At 45.3% G+C, this 22,500-nt stretch overlaps 1 protein-coding gene across 4 annotated transcripts in view; it reads right to left on the reverse strand.

Annotated features, from left to right (window-relative positions):
* PATJ (PATJ crumbs cell polarity complex component) overlaps positions 1-22,500 on the reverse strand; it is a 140,012-nt gene that overhangs the window by 10,519 nt on the left and 106,993 nt on the right. For 3 of the 4 annotated variants that reach the window (XM_057370399.1, XM_057370398.1, XM_057370400.1), the window contains exons 33-38: positions 22,046-22,179; positions 9,929-10,012; positions 6,519-6,712; positions 4,625-4,772; positions 3,488-3,574; positions 193-310 (exon numbers count right to left, since the gene is read on the reverse strand). In XM_057370399.1, coding sequence (XP_057226382.1) covers positions 193-310; positions 3,488-3,574; positions 4,625-4,772; positions 6,519-6,712; positions 9,929-10,012; positions 22,046-22,179 — 765 coding nt within the window. Of the gene's footprint in view, positions 1-192; positions 311-3,487; positions 3,575-4,624; positions 4,773-6,518; positions 6,713-9,928; positions 10,013-22,045; positions 22,180-22,500 lie in introns of those variants that run through there. The other variant, XM_057370401.1, reaches the window with a different exon arrangement.

Below are 22,500 nucleotides of genomic sequence, written 5' to 3' on the forward strand. Positions count from 1 at the left end.
GGAAAGGAAAGGAAAGGAAAGGAAAGGAAAGGAAAGGAAAGGAAAGGAAAGGAAAGGAAAGGAAAGGAAAGGAAAGGAAAGGAAAGGAAAGGAAAATAYATCTATAGGCCCAATATATAAYATATAAGCCCAATATATAACATATAAGCCCAAATACAGAACAAATCCCACTCAGTTGCTCCCAGCTGGTACCTGAGTTTCTCTGAGTCGGGTCTGCTGAGGATCTTTTTGTGCTGACAAAGCTCTGTAGGGTGGAGAGGACGGGAGCGAGCGCGGGGTGGAAGTGGCTGTGGACACCCTGTTGGCTCGCCTGAGGGTGAAAATAAATAAAAACCCATTGAGTCAAAACCAAAAGTGAACTTTAAAGCAGAGCCTGYGACAGATGGGTGCAGCTGTGCCCTGGAAATGCCACATTGGCCATGCTGGGCAAACCCTTCAGGAGGGGACACCGACCAAAATCTGCCCGTGGAGGTGCAGTCACTGCCCCTGGAGGGATTTGGAGGGATTTAACAGCAGTGTGGATGTGGCCCTCGGGGACAGGGGTTGGTGGTGGACTTGGCAGTGCTGGGGGTGCTTGGATTTGGTGGTCCCTGAGGGATTTTCCAGCCCCAGTGATCCCTCKTGTGMACATTTCTGGGGTGCTCMGATGGGTTCTGGAGCRCTTGTTCCCCTTTCTCAGGGGCTCYCAGGGTGTCCTCCACACCTCAGGAGGAGAAGAAATGATGGGGATGTCCCTGCAGGCACGAGRAACTCAGGAGGTCACGAAAGAGCTGCTGTCACACGAGGAGGGGATAACAGTGACACCCACCCTGTCACCTGGCAGGAGTCTTGCTAAATAAACTGTAATCGCCCCTGCTCCTTCTCCTGGCCCCAAAGCCTACTCTCATTTCCAGAAGAGCAGGGAGAGCCTCCCAATGGAGCTGCTCCTCCTGCTGCCCCTTCCATTTCCAGCCTTTTCCCTTCCCATTCCCAGCCTTTTCCTTTTCCCTTTCTATTTCCATCCTTTTCCGTTCCCATTTCCAGCTTTTCCCTTTCCCTTCCCATTTCCAGCCTTTTCCTTTTCCCTTCCCATTTCCATCCTTTTCCCTTTCCCTTCCCATTTCCATCCTTTTCCTTTTCCATTTCCATACTTTTCCCTTTCCATTTTCAGCCTTTTCCTTTTCCATTACCGTCCTTTTCCCTTCCCATTTCCATCCTTTTCCCTCCCCGTTTCCAGCCCTCCTTTTCCCTCTCTCCTTATCTGCCTTTCATCCTCAACCTCTGCCTCTTGAGGGAACTGAATTATCAATTTCAGAAGTGGATCTGAACAGGCTCCAGACCTTCCCACCTTGTCTGCCTCACCCCAAACAAAGATCTGATCCCTCCACGTCCCTGCCCAGCAGGGATTTCTCCCCAAAACACATCAGCTGGTGACTCCAGAGCCGTGCCACGTTGATCCCACTGCCCAGGGAGCAGCCAGCAGGGACAAACACCAGGCACAGCACAATTCCCACCCCTGGGTGCCAATTCCTGCCCCAATGAACAACATTTGACATGCACGAGGAAGGAACCCCTGTCCTGCACCAAAGAGCTTCTGTTTCACAGCTCAGGGGATTCAGGGGGCAATAAAAAAGCCAAATGAGGACAAAAGTTCTGGATGCTCTTGCCAGCACTTTCTGCAGTTGTGCAAATCATTCAGGCTGGTTTGCTGCATCACCTGCCAAGATTTTTGTAACTCTTGGAAGGGTTTGGGTGAGAAACGTTTATTTGGTTTTCAAAACTGCCAAAGCACCTCGGAGCAGGGAGATGAAGGCTCTCAAGCGACTCTGCATCAAGGAGATTAGGATTTCCTCTATTAACAGAAACGCAGGAATTACCAGGTTCCTGCAAAAGCCTCTTAGGCTACAAAAAAGGGGATGATGTCATTTGAGATGAATTTTTACCTAGGCCCATGCTGGATATGATGGCATTTTGCTCCCCTTTCAGATGGAGCTTTACACAATAAAAACAGGTGGATAATTTTCAGCTGTCACCTTTTTGTGACCTTGCTCTTGCTCAGGCTTCTYGTTGATACAATGACCAAAACAAAATGCAATTAATGCAATCAGTGCAATTTCCCTCTGCTAAATTTGTTTCTCCTTCCTTTCTCCTGCACTGCAGATGTTTCTCCAGTGCTATTTTAGCCATTTTTGTCAAATCTGGGCTGTTCACACACAACTTTGGCCCTTCCTGGTACCTCACCACCTCCAGCCAGCCCAGAGCACTGCTGGCCTTTAGGAAGAGAAGAAATCACACCATGYTGCCATAATTTTGGCACCTTTTTGGGYTGTTCATRGATCCACAGGTGCCCTTTAASGTGTTTGCCAMTATTCTGTCAACAAAATMATCTTTTATTTCTWAATACCAAAACATATCAGTACTTAAGACTTTTTTTAAGTCTCTCTAGGAAGTAGCATGAACTGTAACAGAATAATCACAAATGTTGATCCACTTCCAGAAGTTTTAAGGCAATGATAATACCTCTTAGTATTTCTAGACATGTAAAGCTACAATCATGTCTGATTTTACATTAAGATGATTAATCTTTATTCTCTGCATGCTTTCGCATCAATTCTACACACATTTATTTATGATTGTGTCACTGCCTGGAGTCAATCCCTCTTGCAGACCTCCTTAAAAGCTCTCCTGCTTTAAYTTCCCCCTCCCCTGAGCCTCCCACAGCTCCTCCTCTCCCTTTTCCAAACAACAAACCCTTCTTTCAGCAGAGAGGGGCCAAACCCCTCCCCAGCATCACCCTGCAGTGATCCACTCTCTAGAGACACTGGCAACTGCAACACGATGGCAAAGCAGTGGATTTTCAGGAGGAAAAACCATTAAGAAGTTTTTTAAGTCCCTGTGCCTGGTTTCTGCCCCTGCAATCCTCCAGGTTTGGCACCAGGAGTCGGTGTCTGAGCAGATTTGGGGGCACAGCAAGAGGGGAAAGGCCCTGCTYGGACTGAGAAATGAATTGTTGTCCTCGCTTCAGGTACAAAGCAAGTGAAGCAGGAAATTGCTCTGTGTTTTCCTGCAGAGGAGGCAGCTCTCCCGTGGTTCTGCTGTGAGACAGGCACAGATATACACTCTGGTTTTGTTAGCTCGCTTTGAGAGACAAAACAGCTGCAGAAAATACATTGGAGTGGTTTGTGCAGGTCTTAAAACCAAATATTTCTGGGCATCATCGCCTGAGAAAGATATMACAGATTTTTGGTGTGTCTTGGGAAGGCATTCCTTCAACAACAAATAAATTAACCAGCTCCTGTACTCTATCAGCACTTCAGCTGCAGYTCAGCACAGAAAATTACGGGGATAAAATATTTTGTGTTATAAATAAAAACTAAAAAAAATAATTTTGCCCACCCTCAGCAGGTGTGGGCAAAATTTTGCCTGTGGAAGGACTGAGCTTCAGGTGCACCAACCTGGTGCTCTGCCCTTCACAGCTCCAATTTAAACAGAGGAATTTGCCACTGACCTGACTATTTTGGGATGTTTTCCGTGATGACAGCCATGATCCAGCTCGCAATCTCCCAAGCTCGAGATGCACCAGGCCTTGGGCACACTTGGGGGAAAAAAAAAGTGAAAAAAACCAAAAACAAACCTAAAATGTACAATTTAAGTAGACATATAACATTTCATGCTCTCCTGGAGAGAATTATGTTTATATTCAGCACCACAAGTCCGTGAAGAAAACCGCAAGGAATGCTCCAAACATGAACATTTGTATTTAGACAATACAAAAAGTGGATTTAGGCTTGTCCTGAAGGTTTCTCCTGCTTGCTGAATTTAATATGAATCTCCCCCTTGCAAACTGATGGCCCATTTACTCAGGAAAAACAAACAAAAAGCCCCCAAACTCTTTAGCAGACATTTGAAAAACCCTTCAGAGGAAAAAYGCTGCAGAAAAGGGTGAATTTAACCCATATGGATCCTACTTAACAAYACTCGCTCGTACCACCGATTTCCAACCCTTAAATAGGTAAACTTTTGGCAAAGTACCAGCCCTGAATGGAAAAAGCAAGGAAATAATTAGCCTTCCCCTGCAAGAATGGAAGAAATCATGTGCAGAAACACGGGTGGGGATGGCAGGGGGGAGCCCCTGGACCAGATGCAGTTTGGGAACAGAAATGGATCTTCGGCCTCCACGGGCATTGGTGGCCATCCCAACCCAACCAGCCATGGAAAAATGCAACCTCTCCCAGAAWTTCAGCGTGAAATCCCTCCTGGAAGATGGGAAGCTGTGCAGGAACAGATTTAAGCTGTCATTTCATAGCTGCAGGTCAGCACAGCAAAGCCAAAGATTTATTTCAGCTCTGGTTTGCACTGCCTCTCCCCTTTCCAAGTGTTTTGCTAACACAAGAGACACATTTTCCATTTTCAAATCAAYGCCTAAACACTAAATGTGTCTTTGTGCTCCTGCTTCACATCACCCAGTTCCTGGGAATAGATGGAGAAGTGACTTTAAATGAACCTCCCAGTTATTTCAAATGAAATTCTTGTCTCAGCAATCAGCTGGAGCTGTCCTGTGCATGGCAAGCAGCACTCCAGGATAATTACCTCTCACAGTGTCAGTAACTGCAATTCAACATCTCCAAACGTGCTCTGTACTCACCTTAAGAATGGTGGCAACAGTCTCTTGTGAGGCATTTCTCATATCCTCCCCATTTACAGACAAAATCTGATCTCCTTGAATTAATCTTCCATCGAGGTCTGCAGCTCCTCCTTTAACAATGTCAGAGATAAACACTCCACTTCCATTTCTAACAATGCAAGAAGCATATGGCTAATTACACCATCCAATATTCTTTGGGAGACCAATTTAGAGCACTTGYATTTAAGAGACATTAAAAGAAACCTGTGAGCAGAGGAAGAACCYGTTTTACACCCCACTCAGCCGTGTAAAAAATGGATGAGTTTTAAAACCACAGCATGTTTTGATAATATTTAATGCTGTCTTTCCCCTTGAACTGCTAGTTCTGACCGTGTGAAATGTAAAGATTTATGGAAAATGCTATTTATATGAATAAAAATCTGAATAAGGTTTGGTCTAGGATGGAGTTAAGCTATGTGGGACATGGTTGAGTGGTGGACTGGTTGGTTAAAGGTTGGTGACGATCTTGGAGGGCTTTTCCRACCTCAGTGATTCTGTGATTCCATAGTGTGAGCTGTGCCAGCTGCAATGCCAAGATCTGGCATTTTTCATCCTCCACCTGAAGGACACAACCCTTCCCACCCTGAATTACACCCTTTTAACAGACTGGGCTCTCCCAAAGGAGGGAATCCCCACTCTGAAGGACTCAGAAAGTTCAGCACAGAAGCGAAGGCAGCAGGGCTGGAGGCTGCCATTACCATCTGCAGGATAATTTACACAATCCAAATTAATTACCCACCCCAAAATATGCTCACAGCACCCAGGATAAACACTGCCACCCCAAAAACTGCTATAGGAACCCTACTGACCACAGGCAGGCAGGATCATGACACGGTGCTTCATAACTGCAAAAGGAAATTATTTTTGGCAATACCAGAGAGCAATTCCGACACTGAACAAGTGTCATGCCATAAATCTCTTTTAGCAAAGGGAGATTAAAACTATCAGTGCTCTGGGTTGAGTGATCTAATAGCAGTGGTTTAGAGATGTATCAGGAAAAAGTCACATTTTATTAGGCTGCTGGTACCTCGCACTGATTGCTTGCTACAGGAAGGTGGAGGCAGGACAGGACAGGAGGAAACGGCCTCAAGCTGTGCCAGGGTTGGGTATCAGGAGGAATTTCTTCATGGAAAGGGTGGTCAGGCCTTGGCAGGGGCTGCCCAGGGAGGTTTGGGGTCCCCAGCCCTGGAGGTGTCCAGGGAAGGAGTGGAAGTGGCACTCGGAGCTCTGGGCTGGGTCACAGCGGTCACAGGATGGGCTCGATGACCTGGGGGATGATCTTTTCCAATCTCAGAGATTCTGAACCCCAGGCTGAGCCCAGAACTGCTCTCTGCAGCGTGGCACAGTCCCTCTGAACTGTGCAGGGCTGGATCCAACTCAGCCTCTCCCCTTCTGCTGACCTCACTCCCTGTGAACCAAGCACARCTCAATCTGACTCCCAGCTCCCTCTGCAGAGGCACATTCTGCCGTTTGGAAAGGGAAACGTTTACACCTCAATTCTGAAACCAGAAAAGCCAAGGCCAGGGCCTCCAAGCCCTGAGATGAAGCCACCCTGATGGCACAGGAGAGTGAGCCCCAGCTCTGCAGTGCCACATTCCCTCCAGGCAGGATGCCCACTCYGTGCCCGGAGCTCTCCTGGGCACCACCAGCCCCCAGTGCCCAGCTCTGTTGTTCTGATACAAGAGCCAGAAATATGGCCCCATTGCATCCTGGAAGATATTTAGATACAAAATTCTGCTCCTTAGGGAGTTTTCCCTTTATTTCATATTCCATTCAATGGCTACAGTCATTTGTTCATACATCAAAATCCCAAATATCTCCAGTGGAAGCGCTGTCAGGTCAGAGCTGCTCTTACCGTTTCCCAGCTATGCTGAGCCCCAGCCCTCGGCCCGTTTTCTTCTGGATATCCACGGTGAAAACCTCCAAGTTTTCCTCATCTTTGTAGTGTGCTTCATTCCTGTAAACCACCAGCTGCACCTTCTGGGGTGTCTGTCTCAGTGCTGTGATGGCCTCCTCGTGGCTGGCACTGCGCAGATCCACACCGTTCACCTGCAAACATCGGGGTTTGCTCTGCCCATGGAATGAAAAAACGACCTCTCCATCCCACCCTGCCATGGGTGACAGCACAGATTTGTCACTCTGACACCCCTCAGTGCTCTAATTGAGYGCTGCCACCTCCACTGTGTTTCCTACAGAGCTTTGTGCCACTGCCTGAACTCAATCTCAACAATCAGAACTTTTGGCGGTGGAAGTTTTGGGGTGTTCTTCCCTTCCTTTGAACCCCAAGCCTTTGGAACCTCAAGCAATGCTTCTTTTTCCAGCTACACAAAGTGGGATGTGCTCTTTTGAGCTCCCTGTGAATCTCAGTACTCAGATTCCTCCTCCCCTGGCTCTGTAACAGCACCAAGCTGAAAACTGAAGGAATCAGAAACACCAGAAAATAAATGGCCACAGAGAATCCCAGGCAGGATGGATTAAATGGTGATTTTCCCTTTTTTCCAATAGATGGCACACCAGACCGCTCCTGGAGCACCCAGCTGCACTTTCTTACCAAAACCTGAGAAGGTTTCAGYGTTTTAGTAAAGTCAGACAGAACAAGAAGTTCTGCTTCAATGTTCCAGTGTTCCAGCATTAAAAAAACCCTATTGCAACTTGAAACCTAATCTCCTAATTTTGCCAAGCCTGATCCTCAGGTGCCMTTTAAGGTGTTTGCCAATATTCTGTCAACAAAATCATSTTTTATTTCTTAATRCCAAAACRTATCAATACTCAAGACATTTTTGAAGTCTCTCTAGGAAGYWGCATGAAYAACCACAAACATTAATCCATTTCCRTAAGTTTTAAGGCAATTGTAATAGTTCTCAGTATTTCTAGATATGCAAAGCTACAATCATACTAATTTCACATTAAGGTAATTGAGACTAATCTTTATTCTCTATATTCTTTTGTGCCAATTCTGCACACATTTATTTATAAGTGCATTGTTATTCTTTCCTCAACACAGGCATCTCCGTGCGCTTTATCACACTAACCTGAAATAATTCAGAGTCATCTTTGTGATTAATACAGCTTTTAAAAGCTGAAATAATAACAATATTATGGCCCACAGACATTAGCCYTTTCCTGTTTGGCCAGAGCAGAATTAATTAACCTGCCCCATTTTTACCCCCTAATTACCGTGCTCTGTTAATACACCGTTATTTATAAAACCAAAACAACATTCRGCCTCAACGCTAACAAAAATATTTGCAGTGCAAGAGCCGTAAAGACAACTCCCCAAGCACCCCTTGCTATTTTCCTAACCCTACACACCGAGGCCTTAATGGCCATGCTGGGAATTTGTCCTGAGCTGACAGCAGAGCTGCAAGGCAGCTGCGCTCAGTTTGGTCTGCAGAGCAACACTTCTCCCTTAACCCTTTCCCTCCACCTGCTCCGTGCTTGTCCAAGAGAAAAACACCACATTTTGTTCACAGCAACCATTCCCCAGCTGGGGAAGAGTGGCCTGGGGGAGATGGGGGGAGATGCAGGGATGCTGGGAGGGAACTGGGAGGGGATTTTCACTGGGATACTGGGATGGATGTTCACAGGGATAATGGGAGGATGCTCACAGGGATGTTCACAGGGATACTGGGATGGATGTTCACAGGGATACTGGGAGGATGCTCACAGGGATGTTCACAGGGATACTGGGATGGATGTTCACAGGGATACTGGGAGGATGCTCACAGGGATGTTCACAGGGATAATGGGAGGATGCTCACAGGGATGTTCACAGGGATAATGGGAGGATGCTCACAGGGATGTTCACAGGGATACTGGGATGGATGTTCACAGGGATACTGGGAGGATGCTCACAGGGATGCTCACAGGGATACCGGGAGGATGCTCAAAGGGATGCTGGGAGGGGTGCTGGGAGGGATGCTCACAGGGATAATGGGATGATGTTCGCAGGGATACTGGGAGGGAACTGGGAGGGATGTTCACAAGGATAGTGGGAGAGGATGCTCACAGGGATGCTCAAAGGGATACTGGGAGGGATGCTGGGAGGGGATACTCACAGGGATAATGGGGGGTTGCTCACAGGGATAATGGGAGGGGTGCTGGGAGGGATGCTCACAGGGATAATGGGATGATGTTCGCAGGGATACTGGGAGGGAACTGGGAGGGATGCTCACAAGGATAGTGGGAGGGGATGCTCACAGAAATGCTCTGGGGGGGATGTTCACAGGGATACTGGGAAGGACGCTGGGAGGCATACTGGTGGGATACTGGGAAGGATGCTCACAGAGATGTTTACAGGGATGCTGGGAGGGATGCTCACAGGGATACTCACAGGGATGCTCTGGAGGGATGTTCACTGGGATGCCCACAGGGATAGTGGGAAGGATGCTCTGGGGGGATGTTCACAGGGATATTGGGAAGGATGCTCATAGAAATGTTTACGGGGATGCTGGGAGAGATGCTCACAGGAATGCTCTGGGAAGGATGCTCACAGGGATACTCACAGGGATGCTCCCAAGGATACTAAAAAGGATGATCACAGGAACAGTGGGAGATGTTCACTGGAATAGTGGGAAGGATGCTCTGGGGGAATATTCACAGGGATACTGGGAAGGATGCTCACAGGGATGCTCTGAGGGGATGTTCACAGGGATGCTGGGAGGATGCTCACAGGGATACTCACAAAAATGCTCACAGTGATACTGGGAGGGATGTTGGGAGGGATACTGGGAAGGATGCTCACAGAGATGTTTACAGGGATGCTGGGAAGGATTCTCACAGGGACACTCACAGGGATGCTCACAGGGATACTGGGAAGGATGCACATAGAGATGTTTACAGGATACTGGGAGGGGATGCTCACAGGGATGCTCTGGGGGCATGTTCACAGGGATGCTCACAGGCACACCCACAAAAATGCCCTCCCCTCCTCACCCCACATTACCCCAGCTCAATATTTGGATTTCAGGCAGAGCAGAGAGGTCGGGAGCGCAGGCCTCCGAATGAAAGATTAAAGAGATGAATAATCCTGAGCTATTGGACATGACAGCTGAACTATGTAATTCARGAACTGCCTTGCTCAATTAAATTTAATGTATTCTCAATTTGTACSTTCAGTTTATATGAATATATAAGGAAATATGAATTTTTCAGGATGTTCTCAGTGACAGAAGGGAGGCCTCAAGTGTGGATCCTACAGGAGACCTCTGCTGAGCTGAAAACATGTATCCACAACCAAGCACAGACACAGAGAAAGGCTTTTACCTCCAGAATCTGATCACCAGCCCAAAGTCTGCCATCTCGGGCTGCAGCCCCTTCTTCATAAACTTCATGGATCACTATGGCATCCTGTGGGAAGAAAGGGGTGGTATGAGTCCTGATCCCAAATAAACCCCAAACTGGCCACCATGACCCACCCCACAATCCCCACCAGCTCCACAGCAAACAAACACAACACTCCGAGACAGGAGATGCAAAACTGTATTGCAAATTTTAAAATTTTTCAGTATTTTGGGATAAGAAAATGACTCCTGCAATCAAAAGCCGGTAAAAAGGCACAAAGGATTTTGTYCTCCACTTCAGAATAGTCTTGTCCAGAGCTTCTTCCATCATTTTTATGCATTGGCATCAGCAGCACGTGAACTCAGTGTGAACTGTTGTATTAATATCGCCTACTTTTAATGACATTATTTAAAACCAGATTCTTTGGAGCTATGAATATTTTTAGGGACTTGGCGYAGAGCTCAGCTTTAAGCAAGAGCCGAATGCCTTGTGGTAAACAGAGCTGGTTAAATCTGTAAGAAATGAAATCCAGAAGAAAGGAACAATGGCAAACGTTAGTTTATTACTGAGGTTGGAAAATGTAGGCAGTGGCAGATGTAGCTTCGGGGAAGGTTTCAGTGATTTAATCTTATTGCCAGCAATAGATGTCCCCAAAGAAAAAGCATTACAAAGAACACACTGTTCTCTTGCTGGTACTTTCCCTTTGCATTGTTCTGGTTTGTTCCTTTTTAATTTTTTTCCCTTTTTCCTTAAAAAAATACAGGTGAACATCCTGCTACAGTGCTTCAGCTTGAGGGATGGGATTTCCAGGGTGCAAAACGTGCTCCTTGGTATCACCAGCGAACCTTTGGCCTCAGAACTGAGCCTGGGTGCCTTTTAATGGTGATTTTTAATCAGATATGGGATAATCCATCCTCAAATAAAGCCTCCAGAGCTGCTGTTGGGGTGTCACCCACCAGCTGGATGCACAAAGAGGAGCATTCCCACAGTAATTCCRAGGAACACCGGTGAGGCTGGAATGTGCCAACCCCACTGCACCCCAGAGCAGGGGCAGGAAAAAACTCCTCCACGTTTGGGAAACACTGCTGGACACCACATCCCTCATCACCAATTCCCCCCCTGCCCATGCAGCACAGGAAGAAACCTCAAATTCCCTTCAGGAGATGCTCAGATCATGACAGCACCGAGAGCACAATTCCCTTCCATCCCCACTGCAATTTATTTAATGATGTGGATTTGCTGGCACCTCTGCCAGGGGTTCCCCCTGATGCACGGACACCAGTCCATGAAAAAAGCCTGAGGATTGCAATCTCAAATGGATTACAGCTGATATGAGAGTCCCAGATYGGGGAAAAGAGATTTCAATCTGCATAAACAAAGGGGAAACACCATGAGCAGTGTACCAAGTAATTAAGGCAATCAAARGAGTGGTTTGATTAAAGAATAATAAAAAAAATATATATATATAAACACACCACTGGCAACTGCAGGGTTTTTTTGCAATAACTTGAATATGAGACAATATTTGAAGTAATAAACACTAAGAGAACAGAGCAACACGGGCACGTCCATGTCAGCAGCCTCTGTTTGTGTCTCAGATCTCCCTGTTGTGGGGTTTGGGTTGGTTGGTTTGGGGTTGGAATATTTTTTACCTTGGTTTTACAAATGAAGCTGTTACTCCTGATTAAACTAGGAGACTTTTGCTTGGGAGAAGTGGCCAGTGAGAGAAAACACAAAATATTGRCCAGCTTGTTAAGGCAGCAGAGGATAACCAGAAGGTTTGGTAGAAGACTGGCCATGAAACTGTACACACAATGGTCAAATTACACATTTTCAGACTGGATTTCATCTCACATTTCCTACCCTATGAGCAAGGACCTTTCAGCCCCCTTTCTTTAGGTTCATTTTCCATCTGTGGTCACTGTAAAAGCACCCACCAACMCAGAGCTCCCAGCTTTTCCCAGTGCTGCTTTATCAAATGTAGAACTGCACATCCCAAAGCTTGGGCTCAGGATCCACAGAACATTATCAGTTTGGATAATCTGCATCATCTGTTTGAAAAGGCAACACTTGAGCCTTGCACTGCCCTTCCTGCCTGTGTGGGAAGGCCTGGCACTGAAAATACCCATGGCATGAAAAGGTGCATTCCTGCTCGCCCTGTGCCTGCCCTGCAGGAGGAAACATCTCGCTSACCTGCCAAAACACTGCTTTTCTTAAGCAGTTTTTTCTTTTTTAAAGTGGTGTAGCTGAACCAGGCTTATCAAATCGATTAAAAACAGAATGGAGCAACATGTCTGTGATGCACTGTGAGGATTTCTAAACAGTCCATAAGCAGAAATATCAGTTTATGYTTTCCTCAGCTTATGGACCATGGCAAACAGATCTCTTTCCTCTGATACTTCTGCGAGTAGCTCAAAATACACTTGGTAACTTTTTTCCAGAATTCATTTTTTCCACTGGATCTAGTGGGATCTGGGTAATACTCAGCTGGTTTTGATAATCTGTGAAAGATCACTGAAACAAAATTATTTAAGTTAGCAAAGAGTTTTAATCACATCAACACTTTACAGMAGTTTATGCAGTGATGAGCTGTCATACTCCAGTCGTCCAACCAAGTCCTAAGCTGAAATGACTCTATCAAAGGGAATGGATTGAAGCTGGAACAGCCCTCTCAGTGCCTCAGGAAAAAMCAGGATCTATTATGACTAAAACCACACATTTATTTAAAAGATTTGGTTTCTGGACATCTGCAGCTCCTGTTCACTTCAAATTCAATGTGTGCTCGATATCAAGGCCTAAATAGTTCAAAATCCATCAGTCAAGAGGGATGCAGAGAAAGTGGTGCCCATRTTCAGCTGGAAGTGGTGAATTCATGGTGGCTCTGGGCAGATTTTCCCATCCCTCCCCAGCTCTTTTCAGCCCCAGTTCCACAGAGATTGTGACTCTCCATGGTCGAACTTGGCAGAGCTGCAAAAGCTGTTCGTGCAGAGGGGAAATACAAACACTACCGTATCAAGAACACACTTGTTTAAAAAAATGATACCCAGCTGCTGAAAGCACATATTTCATAAAGTTTACAAATCCATTCAGCAAGCTGGGCCTTTAATCTTTGTATATTTTGACAAAGAACAGTCTGGGACCTCTGCAGTAAAAGGGAATCAGTGCTGAGCTGAGCAGCTCTTGCACAGGACAGGAGGATGGGGAACACCAGCCYRGCCACGTGAAAAGCATTTCTCCACRCTGAAAGGKGGAAATTGAGACTGTCCAAYCCTGAAAACACTGGAAGAAAAASAGATTKGAAGGAATTTTCTCTGCTACTGCTGAGATGGCTGTCATGGGCTCAAAAATGTTCATTTTGAAGGGYCTGCAGCCTGAGGAAATGAAGGTGAATGCACTGACACAGCCCTGCACTACCACAAAAATCAGCTGCGAGCCAGAACACTTCCCAAATGTGGCCAGAGCACGTCTGGTTGGGATAGGTGTGCCCTAAACCTGCTAAATGCAGAAATGGTCACCAAACTGGCCACAAAGAGAAGGTAATTTGTAGGGTTCARACCTGAACTGTGGGACAGCTGCACCCCTGAGCAGCAGAGCATCGCTGTGACTGAGAGAATCATTGAGACAGAGAATCATTGAGATCGAGAATCATTGAGACTGAGAATCATTGAGATAGAGAATCAGAGACTGAGAACAACACTGAGACAGAGAATCACTGAGACTGAGAATCACCGAGACAGAGAACATCACTGAGACTGAGAGATTCACTGAGACTGAGAATCACTGAGACTGAGAGAATCATTGAGACTGAGAATCAGAGACAGAATCGCTGAGACTGAGAACATCACTGAGACTGTGAGATCACTGACAGAGAACATCACTGAGACTGAGAGAATCACTGACACTGAGAACATCACTGAGAATCACTGAGACTGAGAGAATCACTGACACTGAGAACATCACTGAGAATCACTGACACTGAGAATATCACTGTTAATGCACAGCTGTGGGGCAAAGGGAAGTGAGAAAATGAGGATTGGGCTGAGGAAGAAGAGGCAGAAGCTCAGAGGAGCTCATGGAGCTGCTTGGTCGACACCTCAAAGAGTGAAGTCAGCGCAGAGAGAACAAAAACAGAGCAGTGAGGGCAAAGTGCCTGACAGGAATTAACACAWACCTCTGAAAACACAGCCTGTGCACTGTCTGCACTGCCCTGCCCTTCATCTGAGCAGGAAAAGATCCCTGAGCTCCTGGGCACTCTGATCTCAGCTCCCTCCCCAGGCTGGGGGGATTTTTTCTGCTTGATTTGTAACMATTCAGAGAGCTGTGAGGGGAAGGATATCGTGCTCAGCCCTCAGCAAAGGGCACAAACAGATGTGTTAACGCTGAGAATTAAATTCAGTCAGACTGACAGCTTAATCTTTGTATCTTAAATGTCAGGAATGGTCAGGCAGAGACCCCGGGCAAGGACCACAGCACTGCCCKGGCTGAGCCTTTGGGAGAAAGGTGGGAAAAGTCAGCACCCTATCGAGGAAAATCACTGACCAAGGATCCTTAAAAGCCTGCAGCAGCACAAAAAGGGTGAGAAAGGCTCACAAGCTGCTGGCTTTGACTGCTTCACGTGTTTTCTGCAAATTTACAGCTCCTGAGCCAGTCTGTCCAGYGTTTTTCTACTGTGCAGCTGTTCTTCAGTGGGACAAGCAGCAGCTTTCAGCTGAAAATCCACTGCAAAACATCCCTAGGCTGTTTTTGGGAATGCTGGGAACAGGGAGTGAGGGAGGGAAAGGACAYGAGACGTGAAGGAGGCACAAATATTRAGTACCAWGRGTATTTTGATGAAGYTGTSYCCTGTGRTAAAGGATCAGAAYGCAAAAAYGGGTGAATKAAAAGAAGTGGAGCAGAGAAATCACCACAYTGACAWRGAAAAAAAAAGGTCCAGATTGTGGYGAAGGAATTTCCTGCACAGCACTGRATYATCAAYAAATTGGAGCTTTAATCTTTGTAAATTTTTGTCGTGGTGGATGAAACCACCCCRGAAACTGCTGAGGGGCTGAACAGCCCTAGCACAGCCAGAACTCGGTGGTGGAAAGACCTCGACAACTCCCTCAAAAATTAGACAGTTCCTTCCAAAAAGATGTAAATTCTCCTACCCCAGTTAAACCTAATCTGATCCCTCACTCTGCCCATCCCTTCTCCCATTAGCCATTGTATCCCCTTTACTCTCTCCATCCTATTCCTCATGTGATTAGTCCCTGTATATCTGAAAGTAAAAAATTTAGCTCGCTCCCTTTCACCTCTAAAACCCCTCCAAGAATAAACTTCTGAAACCTCCACGTAGATGAACCTTCTAATTCTTTATCTCTAGTAACATACAAGCTATAAACATACTGATTGTATATATTTGCCTTTCAGCAGCAAAAATATYAGAAAATTCTTACTGTACAGCACCAAYGCAGTGGTAGCCAAAGTGASCCCCAAAAACTGCAGAGACACTMMAAATATATGTAGAAAATTCAGACCACATCAACACCACCCCAAGTGTATATTTTGACAAAGAAAAAAGGTCTCTACACTGCTACAACCCCTGCTGCTCTAAGTGAGCCAAAGTTTGCTCTGAGTTTGACTTTTCTGAGCCATTTCAGCCCATGAGCTGCAGCCTTTTTTTAGGATAAAATCCACTGAGGATTGCAACAGCAGCACAGGATGGCTGAGAATAAATCTACCCCCAACCAGAAACACGGATTTGTGCAGGGAATAATGGAGTTTTCTGCAYTTTTCCTGAGAAGATAAAGAGTAAACCACACAGAAAACCATGCTCTGGGAAAGATGTTTTCTGATTCAGTCGACAAGTTGTGTTTTCCTAAGCTAACATTACACAATTCCAATTCTAATTTCCTCCACAGCTACAAATGTTACACTAAACCAGCGTTATGAAGGATAAAAACACTGCCAGGGGTTTTGCTGACTGCAGGATCAGGGATTTATCTCTTTCCTARGGCAATGCCATGAGTTATTTTCTTTTCAACTTCTGTTATACTTTGTCTGGAGCAGCAAAATGGTAAAAATTTCATTTTCACATTTTTTTACTCGTTTTCATCAGTTTCACAGATAAAAGCAGAAATCAAGTGGCTGCACAGTGAGTTTCACTGGAGGATTAGCAGCATGCAGGAATCCCTCAGTATTTAAAATAAACCCAGCAGAGGAAATAACAACAGTTATGATCCACAATCTTCCCCTTGCAGATCCAAAAGGAATCTCCAAGATAATTCAGCGAGGGAGCGGGAAGTTCAAGCCCAAGAAAATCACTTTTTAAAGGGGTTTATCTCAGGCATGGTGCTGCAGATGCCTCCTGCTGGCGCTCCCAAACCATGAACAGGCACCCCAAWCCCTGAGCCAAACCCAAAATGGGCTGCAGAATGCACAAATGTATCACTGTGCTAATGGAAAAATAAATGTATCGCTGTGTTAATGTAAAAATGCTTCACATCTCAGCAGACCCAGAAACCGCCCCGCTCCAGGTCAAAACAAAAGGTCTGTTTCCCATTTCAGAGYGAGCCCTTGCAAGAGGTGGTGTTCACTTGCCAACTTTCATAAAAAAGATTAATCCACAATATCAATATGAATATAATTTTTCATACTAAAATACAGATTTATTTTAAGGAAGCGGATAGTATTTGTATTACATTTTATAGGCCCCTATAGTTACATCTGGTCCTTATTTATTTAAATTTTATTCAGCTTGCATAATATTTTTGCTTACAGTTATATTCTCTAAGATCAGAAAAGCTAAAACCTGAAAATTCAATGGCACTATTCATTAACATTCCTTCGCTCTGCAGTCATAGACTGCAGTCATTTGCAAGCTCTCCTTTGATTCTGAAATAATAAAACGAAGGTAATAAGATGTTTAGTGTAAAAATATATGACTTAAGTCAGAATGATAGAAAGAGCAATGTTCCTGTGAATCACGTGCCAAAGCAAACCCAAGTTTTTCAAAAAAGTATCCGTGCTCGTTTTAGAGGGAATAATAAAACACAGAATGACATATTAAAACCTTAACTCGCTCACTCTCATTATTTTATTAAGTTAAAAAAAGWAGGAAAGTTTGCAGTGTCCAGAGCATGGCCCAGGTTGTAAAGAATGCATGAAGTCCTGAATGTTTGTGACACAGGGGCTGAAACCAGGAGCAGCCAGGATCCTCCTGAACTCCTTCCTGACAGCTCCTGCTGCTTTTGGATATTGTCAGTTTAGATTTCACGCCTGATTTCCACTCCTGGAAGGCACCGGCTCCTCCAAGCAAGGCCCTGCTACTCCAGCAGCCCCAAACCCTTGCCAAAGACCCATCAAAGCCATGATCTGCAAAACTCAGTGCCCTAAATCCTTTTTGGGACAGCCCATGTCCGAAGCAGCCTGGATCTGTCACTCTTCCCGTGCCCCAGCGTCCTCCTGGAACGATGAAGAATCCACAGCTCGGATCTGGCCTCATCCAAAGCCATCCCGAGCTGCCCTGTCATGAAATCCCCTCCTGCTTTACAAATTTGGGCGAGGGTTTAGGAGGGATCACGTTTTTCTTCCCTATCCCACTGCAGCCTTTCCCTCTGCAATTCCTGAGCCACGATCCCAAACTCCAGACCCCTTTCCCATTTCTCATCCCATTGCTCCATTCCTTCTGTGTCATATTTCACAGCAGCATCTGCAGCTCCCGAGGCCAATACCTCCCTTTTCATTTTTTTATTTTTGCTTTTTTTTTTTCAATGAAATTTTAGCGTGTTTCACCAGAATGCTCTCAGACTAGGTGTCTGTGGCATCGCTCAGCCTTCAGCTGTCTGTACCTGATAAAGATATTTTTGCCTGGATTTTTTTCTCCCCTCTTCCAACTGCAGCCTTTCCCTCCGCAATTCTTGAGCTGTGATCCCAAACTCCAGACCCCATTCCCATTTCTCATCCCATTGTTCCGTCCCTTCTRTGTCAGATTTCACAGCAGCAGCAGCAGCATCTGTAGCTCCTGAGGCCAATACCTCCCTTTTCATTTTTAATTTCGCATTTTTTTCAATGAAATTTTAGCTTGTTTCACCAGAATGCTCTCAGACTGGGTGTCTGTATGGTATCGCTCAGCCTTCAGCTGTCTGTACCTGATAGATATTTTTGCCTGGATTTTTTTCTCCCCCTCTCCCAATTGCAGCCTTTCCCTCTGCAATTCCCGAGCCACAATCCCAAACTCCAGACCCCATTCCCATTTCTCATCCCATTACTCCGTTCCTTCTGTGTCATATTTCACAGCAGCATCTGTAGCTCCCGAGGCCAATACCTCCATTTTTATTTTTAATTTTTATTTTGCTTTTTTTTTCAATGAAATTTTACCGTGTTTCATCAGAATGCTTTCAGACTGGGTGTGTGTATGGTATCGCTCAGCCTTCAGCTGTCTGTACCTGATAAAGATATTTTTGCCTRGATTTAAACACAACCCAAGTGGGTTGGGTGGGATGGAAGSTCAGCCAAGGGAAATGCTGTTCAGCAGCACAGGAGCCACAGRGCCTGGTGTTCAGGAGATCCCCATCCCGAGTGGCAGCAGCAGGGCACAAAGCAGAGGATTTTTTTGCAGCAGGAACAGCCTGATTTTGGCAGCCTGGAGCCCTGGCAGGGTAATTATCCCTCCCAGCTCCAGGGGCAAACACGGGGCTGTGAACAGCTGCAGTTTTGAGGCACAGTTTTGTTGATTATTCCCTCGCCCTTCCTTGACAGATGGGGTTTGTTCAAGGGATGACTCACCTGGACTGAGAATAAATCGAAATATTCTTCTGTCAGACTGCTGCCCACCCTCAGGAAGCTCCTCAGGAAACCTCCTGGGCTCGCCCAGGTGATCAGGAAAAGTGTTTTCCTCCCCAGCCATATTCTGCTATTTTCAGTGTTCCACTTCCCTGGCTTCATGGATCATTTTATTTTACAGAAGGAACACCTTAAAATTTATTAATTGCTTTTCACTGAAGTCAGCCGAGAGCAAAAGCACAAAAAGAAAATTCACCACATCCAAAGTAGCCATGAGAGGTTTGTTGCTGTTTACAACCAAGACACAAGATAAATTATGTTTTTCTCCCTTTCTGTGGAGGGTTGAGATAAAATGACCACCCCTTACCTACTCCACCTCCAGAGAGCCCTGAGTTACAGCCCCTGCAATCTTCTTTTATATCTTAATATATCCCACTCTGAGGTTACTTTTACAAGTTTGATTGGACTACAACCAAAACAAAAAAAAAATTAAAAATCACCAACTGAAAGGGCTGTGCTTCAGCCAGCTCCACTCTGCACTTTAATTGCTTTAAAGCAGAGGCCATGTGTTGTGTTCTCTCAGGGGTCCAAGGGAAGGTGAAATGAAAGTGAGGGAAATAAAAAAATACTTAAAAAAATTTTAAATATCAGGTTTTTAGCCCCCAAGGACAGCCCTTCTCTCCCCACACCTTTCCTGSAGGCACATCCTCCCTGCTCCCCCAGCACAGAGCCCAGCCCTGGCTGGTTGTGCATCATGGAAAGGGTTTGGAATCCATTGGGATGAACATCTCCTCACCAAAAAACATTTTACAGGGGTTGAGACATCACTTCCCAACCTCCTGAACAAATTAACCTCCCTGCTCACAYGGCTGCATTTTCCAAATCTCTGCTTGGTGATTGCTGAGGAGATTCCTGAGGTTATGACTTTGAACTTGCACTCTGCATTTCATTCTGAAGCAGCCCCRTCCCTGAATGCCTGATTTATTATTCCAAAAGCTGGGCCTGTGCTCAAGGAAGATATCAAACATTCTGAGAGAGCTTTCCCACCCCATGTGAGCACCCGTTGAGCACCCTCAGCTCAGCATTTTTAAATCAAGAGTGGGTGATCACCACGTGGGTGAGGCCCTCATGTCCATTTTAGACTGGACACATTGTGAGAAACATTCCTGGCTTCTCCCACCCTGGTAAATCCCTTTTGAGATCCCAGGAATTTGGGGTTCAAATCCTCCAGGGGTTTGCAGGAACTTCTGCTGAAGCCAAATATGATTTACTGCAATTTCTCTGCACTGCAGCAAACAGTGGGCCTTGCACACAAAACTTCTGCCACACCATGAGACCTTCAGAACTGATGAACTTATTTTATCTTGCCTTTTTTAAAATAAAAAGATGTCCATTTGTGACAAATGACAGAGTAAGGCAGATACACCACTCAGCTCCACGGATCTTTGTTCTACTTCCTCTCCAAGCCATGAAACTCAGAAAAGCAGAAACTTTCCTACAGCCCTGAGCAGTATTTGCTTTTACTCCTCATTATGTCACGTGAACTTCGTTTCAACTCTTTTTACAAAATTGTTTTCTGACTCCAGGGCAAAAAAAAAAAAAAAAAAAGAAGGCATCAAAATAATTTGGAGAAAATCAGGAGCAGAAAGTAGACAGAAAAATGGGAGATGTCCTGCCCCAAACAATTCCAGGATTCTGTGACCCCCACCAGCTGTGTGCCTTGAGAAGGGTTTGCAGGGACTGTTTTGGGGAAGAGAGAACCCCAGAGAGGGTCCCTGCATGCTCAGGTGAGGCTGTGGTTTCCCAAAAGCAGCTCATTTCCTATGAAACACCATTTCTTGGCTTTCCACGAGCAGGCTCAGAATTGTGAAAAGAAACAGGGACTGGTTTGGGTAAACCCTGTAAGCTGAGGGTCTGAAAGTGGAGAGCTGGACCTCCCTCCCTTCATGGTTTCAGTTACTGCTCTCAAGTGCACAGACTTTTAAAATCAGCTCCTAGGAGGGCACTTTAATGAATAAACTAATGAAAGTAAAATATTTAAGCAAAACCATCGACTMCATTTAAAGAATAAAACCCTCTGCRTTTTGTTTCTCATCTGCTTGGTAAAGCAGTTATTTACAATTTTTTCTTTTATTTATATTAAAATCTCATGAAAGACACACACCACATTGCAGTCTGACAGACTGCCACGCATTAYTTCCAAATTCCAGCTAAATGAAAAAGCAGGGAGATGATTAACACTGAGCAACTTATTTGAATTTACTCAACACTGAGGAGCTGGGAAAAAAAAAAAAAAGAGACTGGGGACAAAACTCTGCGTGGCTGGAGAGAGTGAAAATGAACTCAGATCCATCTCCACAGGAAACAGAGCAATTCATCCCAAATTTACATGACTGCAGATTGGGATAAATGGGACCAAACCCTGAACTTTTTCCAATTTCAGCTTTAAAGTTGTAAAAGGTCCAGCCTACACTCTGCAAAACAAAAGTTTCATTTTCCTTACTTTCAGGTTTTTTTTTTTTGTCTGGCACGCCCTGCACTTTGATGCACCCCAATAATATTTTGGGGAGTAACTTCAGGTACCAGAGCAGCTTTATCACTGAAGTGTCTCTGTGTCAGGAAACTGAGGAAAACCCAGCAAAGCCACCTCTGTAACAGACTCGTTTGCTGAAAGAGCTGGATTTGACATTTCAAAAACCCAATCTGGCTCCTCTTACACCGCAGCAAATGGAAAGTGGAGAGGAGACAGCCAGAGGAGAGGCAGAGAGGGTTTGGCATCGTTAATTTGCTGAGCTCACCCTTGAACTGATGTATTTTAATTCATCTGAAGATAATTTTTTTAAAAAACCAGCATATCCAAGAGGCAGATTARGCCAAAAGACACGGAAAACAATAAAAGATTACCTTTGGTTTACCTCTGCTCTGYAAGGGCTTTTGCTGGCAGGCAGATAAATCACAGTTTGTTTAAACAGCTACTGAGCATTTCTGCTCTCCAGACACAGGAGTTATCCTTGCTGAGACAGCTCTGCCTCTGCAACATTAATTTCTGCTCCAGCCACTCTGTGACTTACCTGCCTCCACCTCCTAATTCACAGTGGTTAAACAAAAAAAAACCACATTTACAACCTCTGACCACAACACTACTGAAACACAAATTACACAGGAACTGCAGATCTGATACAAGGCAAAATTATCAATTTTTTAATGGTGATTACAGCTGTTGGTTTGTCCTCCCTGTCCTGAACCATTTATTAGAGCAATCACACCTTAAGGGCATTATTATTTTGGATGTTTTCATTGTGTTTGCCTGCAGCAAATGTGATTTGAACAGGAACTCACCAGGGGAGTGTCTTTGCCCCCGACGATGCTGAGCCCGAGGCCGGAGCGGCCCTTGGAGATCTCAATGGTCATCTCCTGCCCTGCAATGATGGGACAAGTTGCTGGATCCATGGGCACTGGAGCTGGGAAGACACCTGGGAATGTGAAAAGGGAAAGAAATAAATCCCACAATACAATAAAAAAAAAAAAAAAAACACCACAGAAGGAATCGTACAACAACAACAAATGACACTCCTATTTTGCTCTTCACCTCAACAAAACTGAACTAAAGGATCACTGTGAGTCAATTCTGAGGGCTCCAAATCACAGTGAGTTCAGTTSTGGGAATAAATGCTCACAGTGAATGCATCTAATTCAGTTTTAACCTATGCAATTCATGATGGAAAGGGATATTCCCTTCAGGACAGGTAAGGCCATATTCCAGCACCATGGAATGAACAGGATGTCCCAAACTG

Source organism: Malurus melanocephalus, unplaced genomic scaffold, assembly GCF_030028575.1.
Source record: "Malurus melanocephalus ecotype Western Australia unplaced genomic scaffold, MMel_1.1 scaffold_125, whole genome shotgun sequence".
NCBI lineage: Eukaryota > Metazoa > Chordata > Aves > Passeriformes > Maluridae > Malurus > Malurus melanocephalus.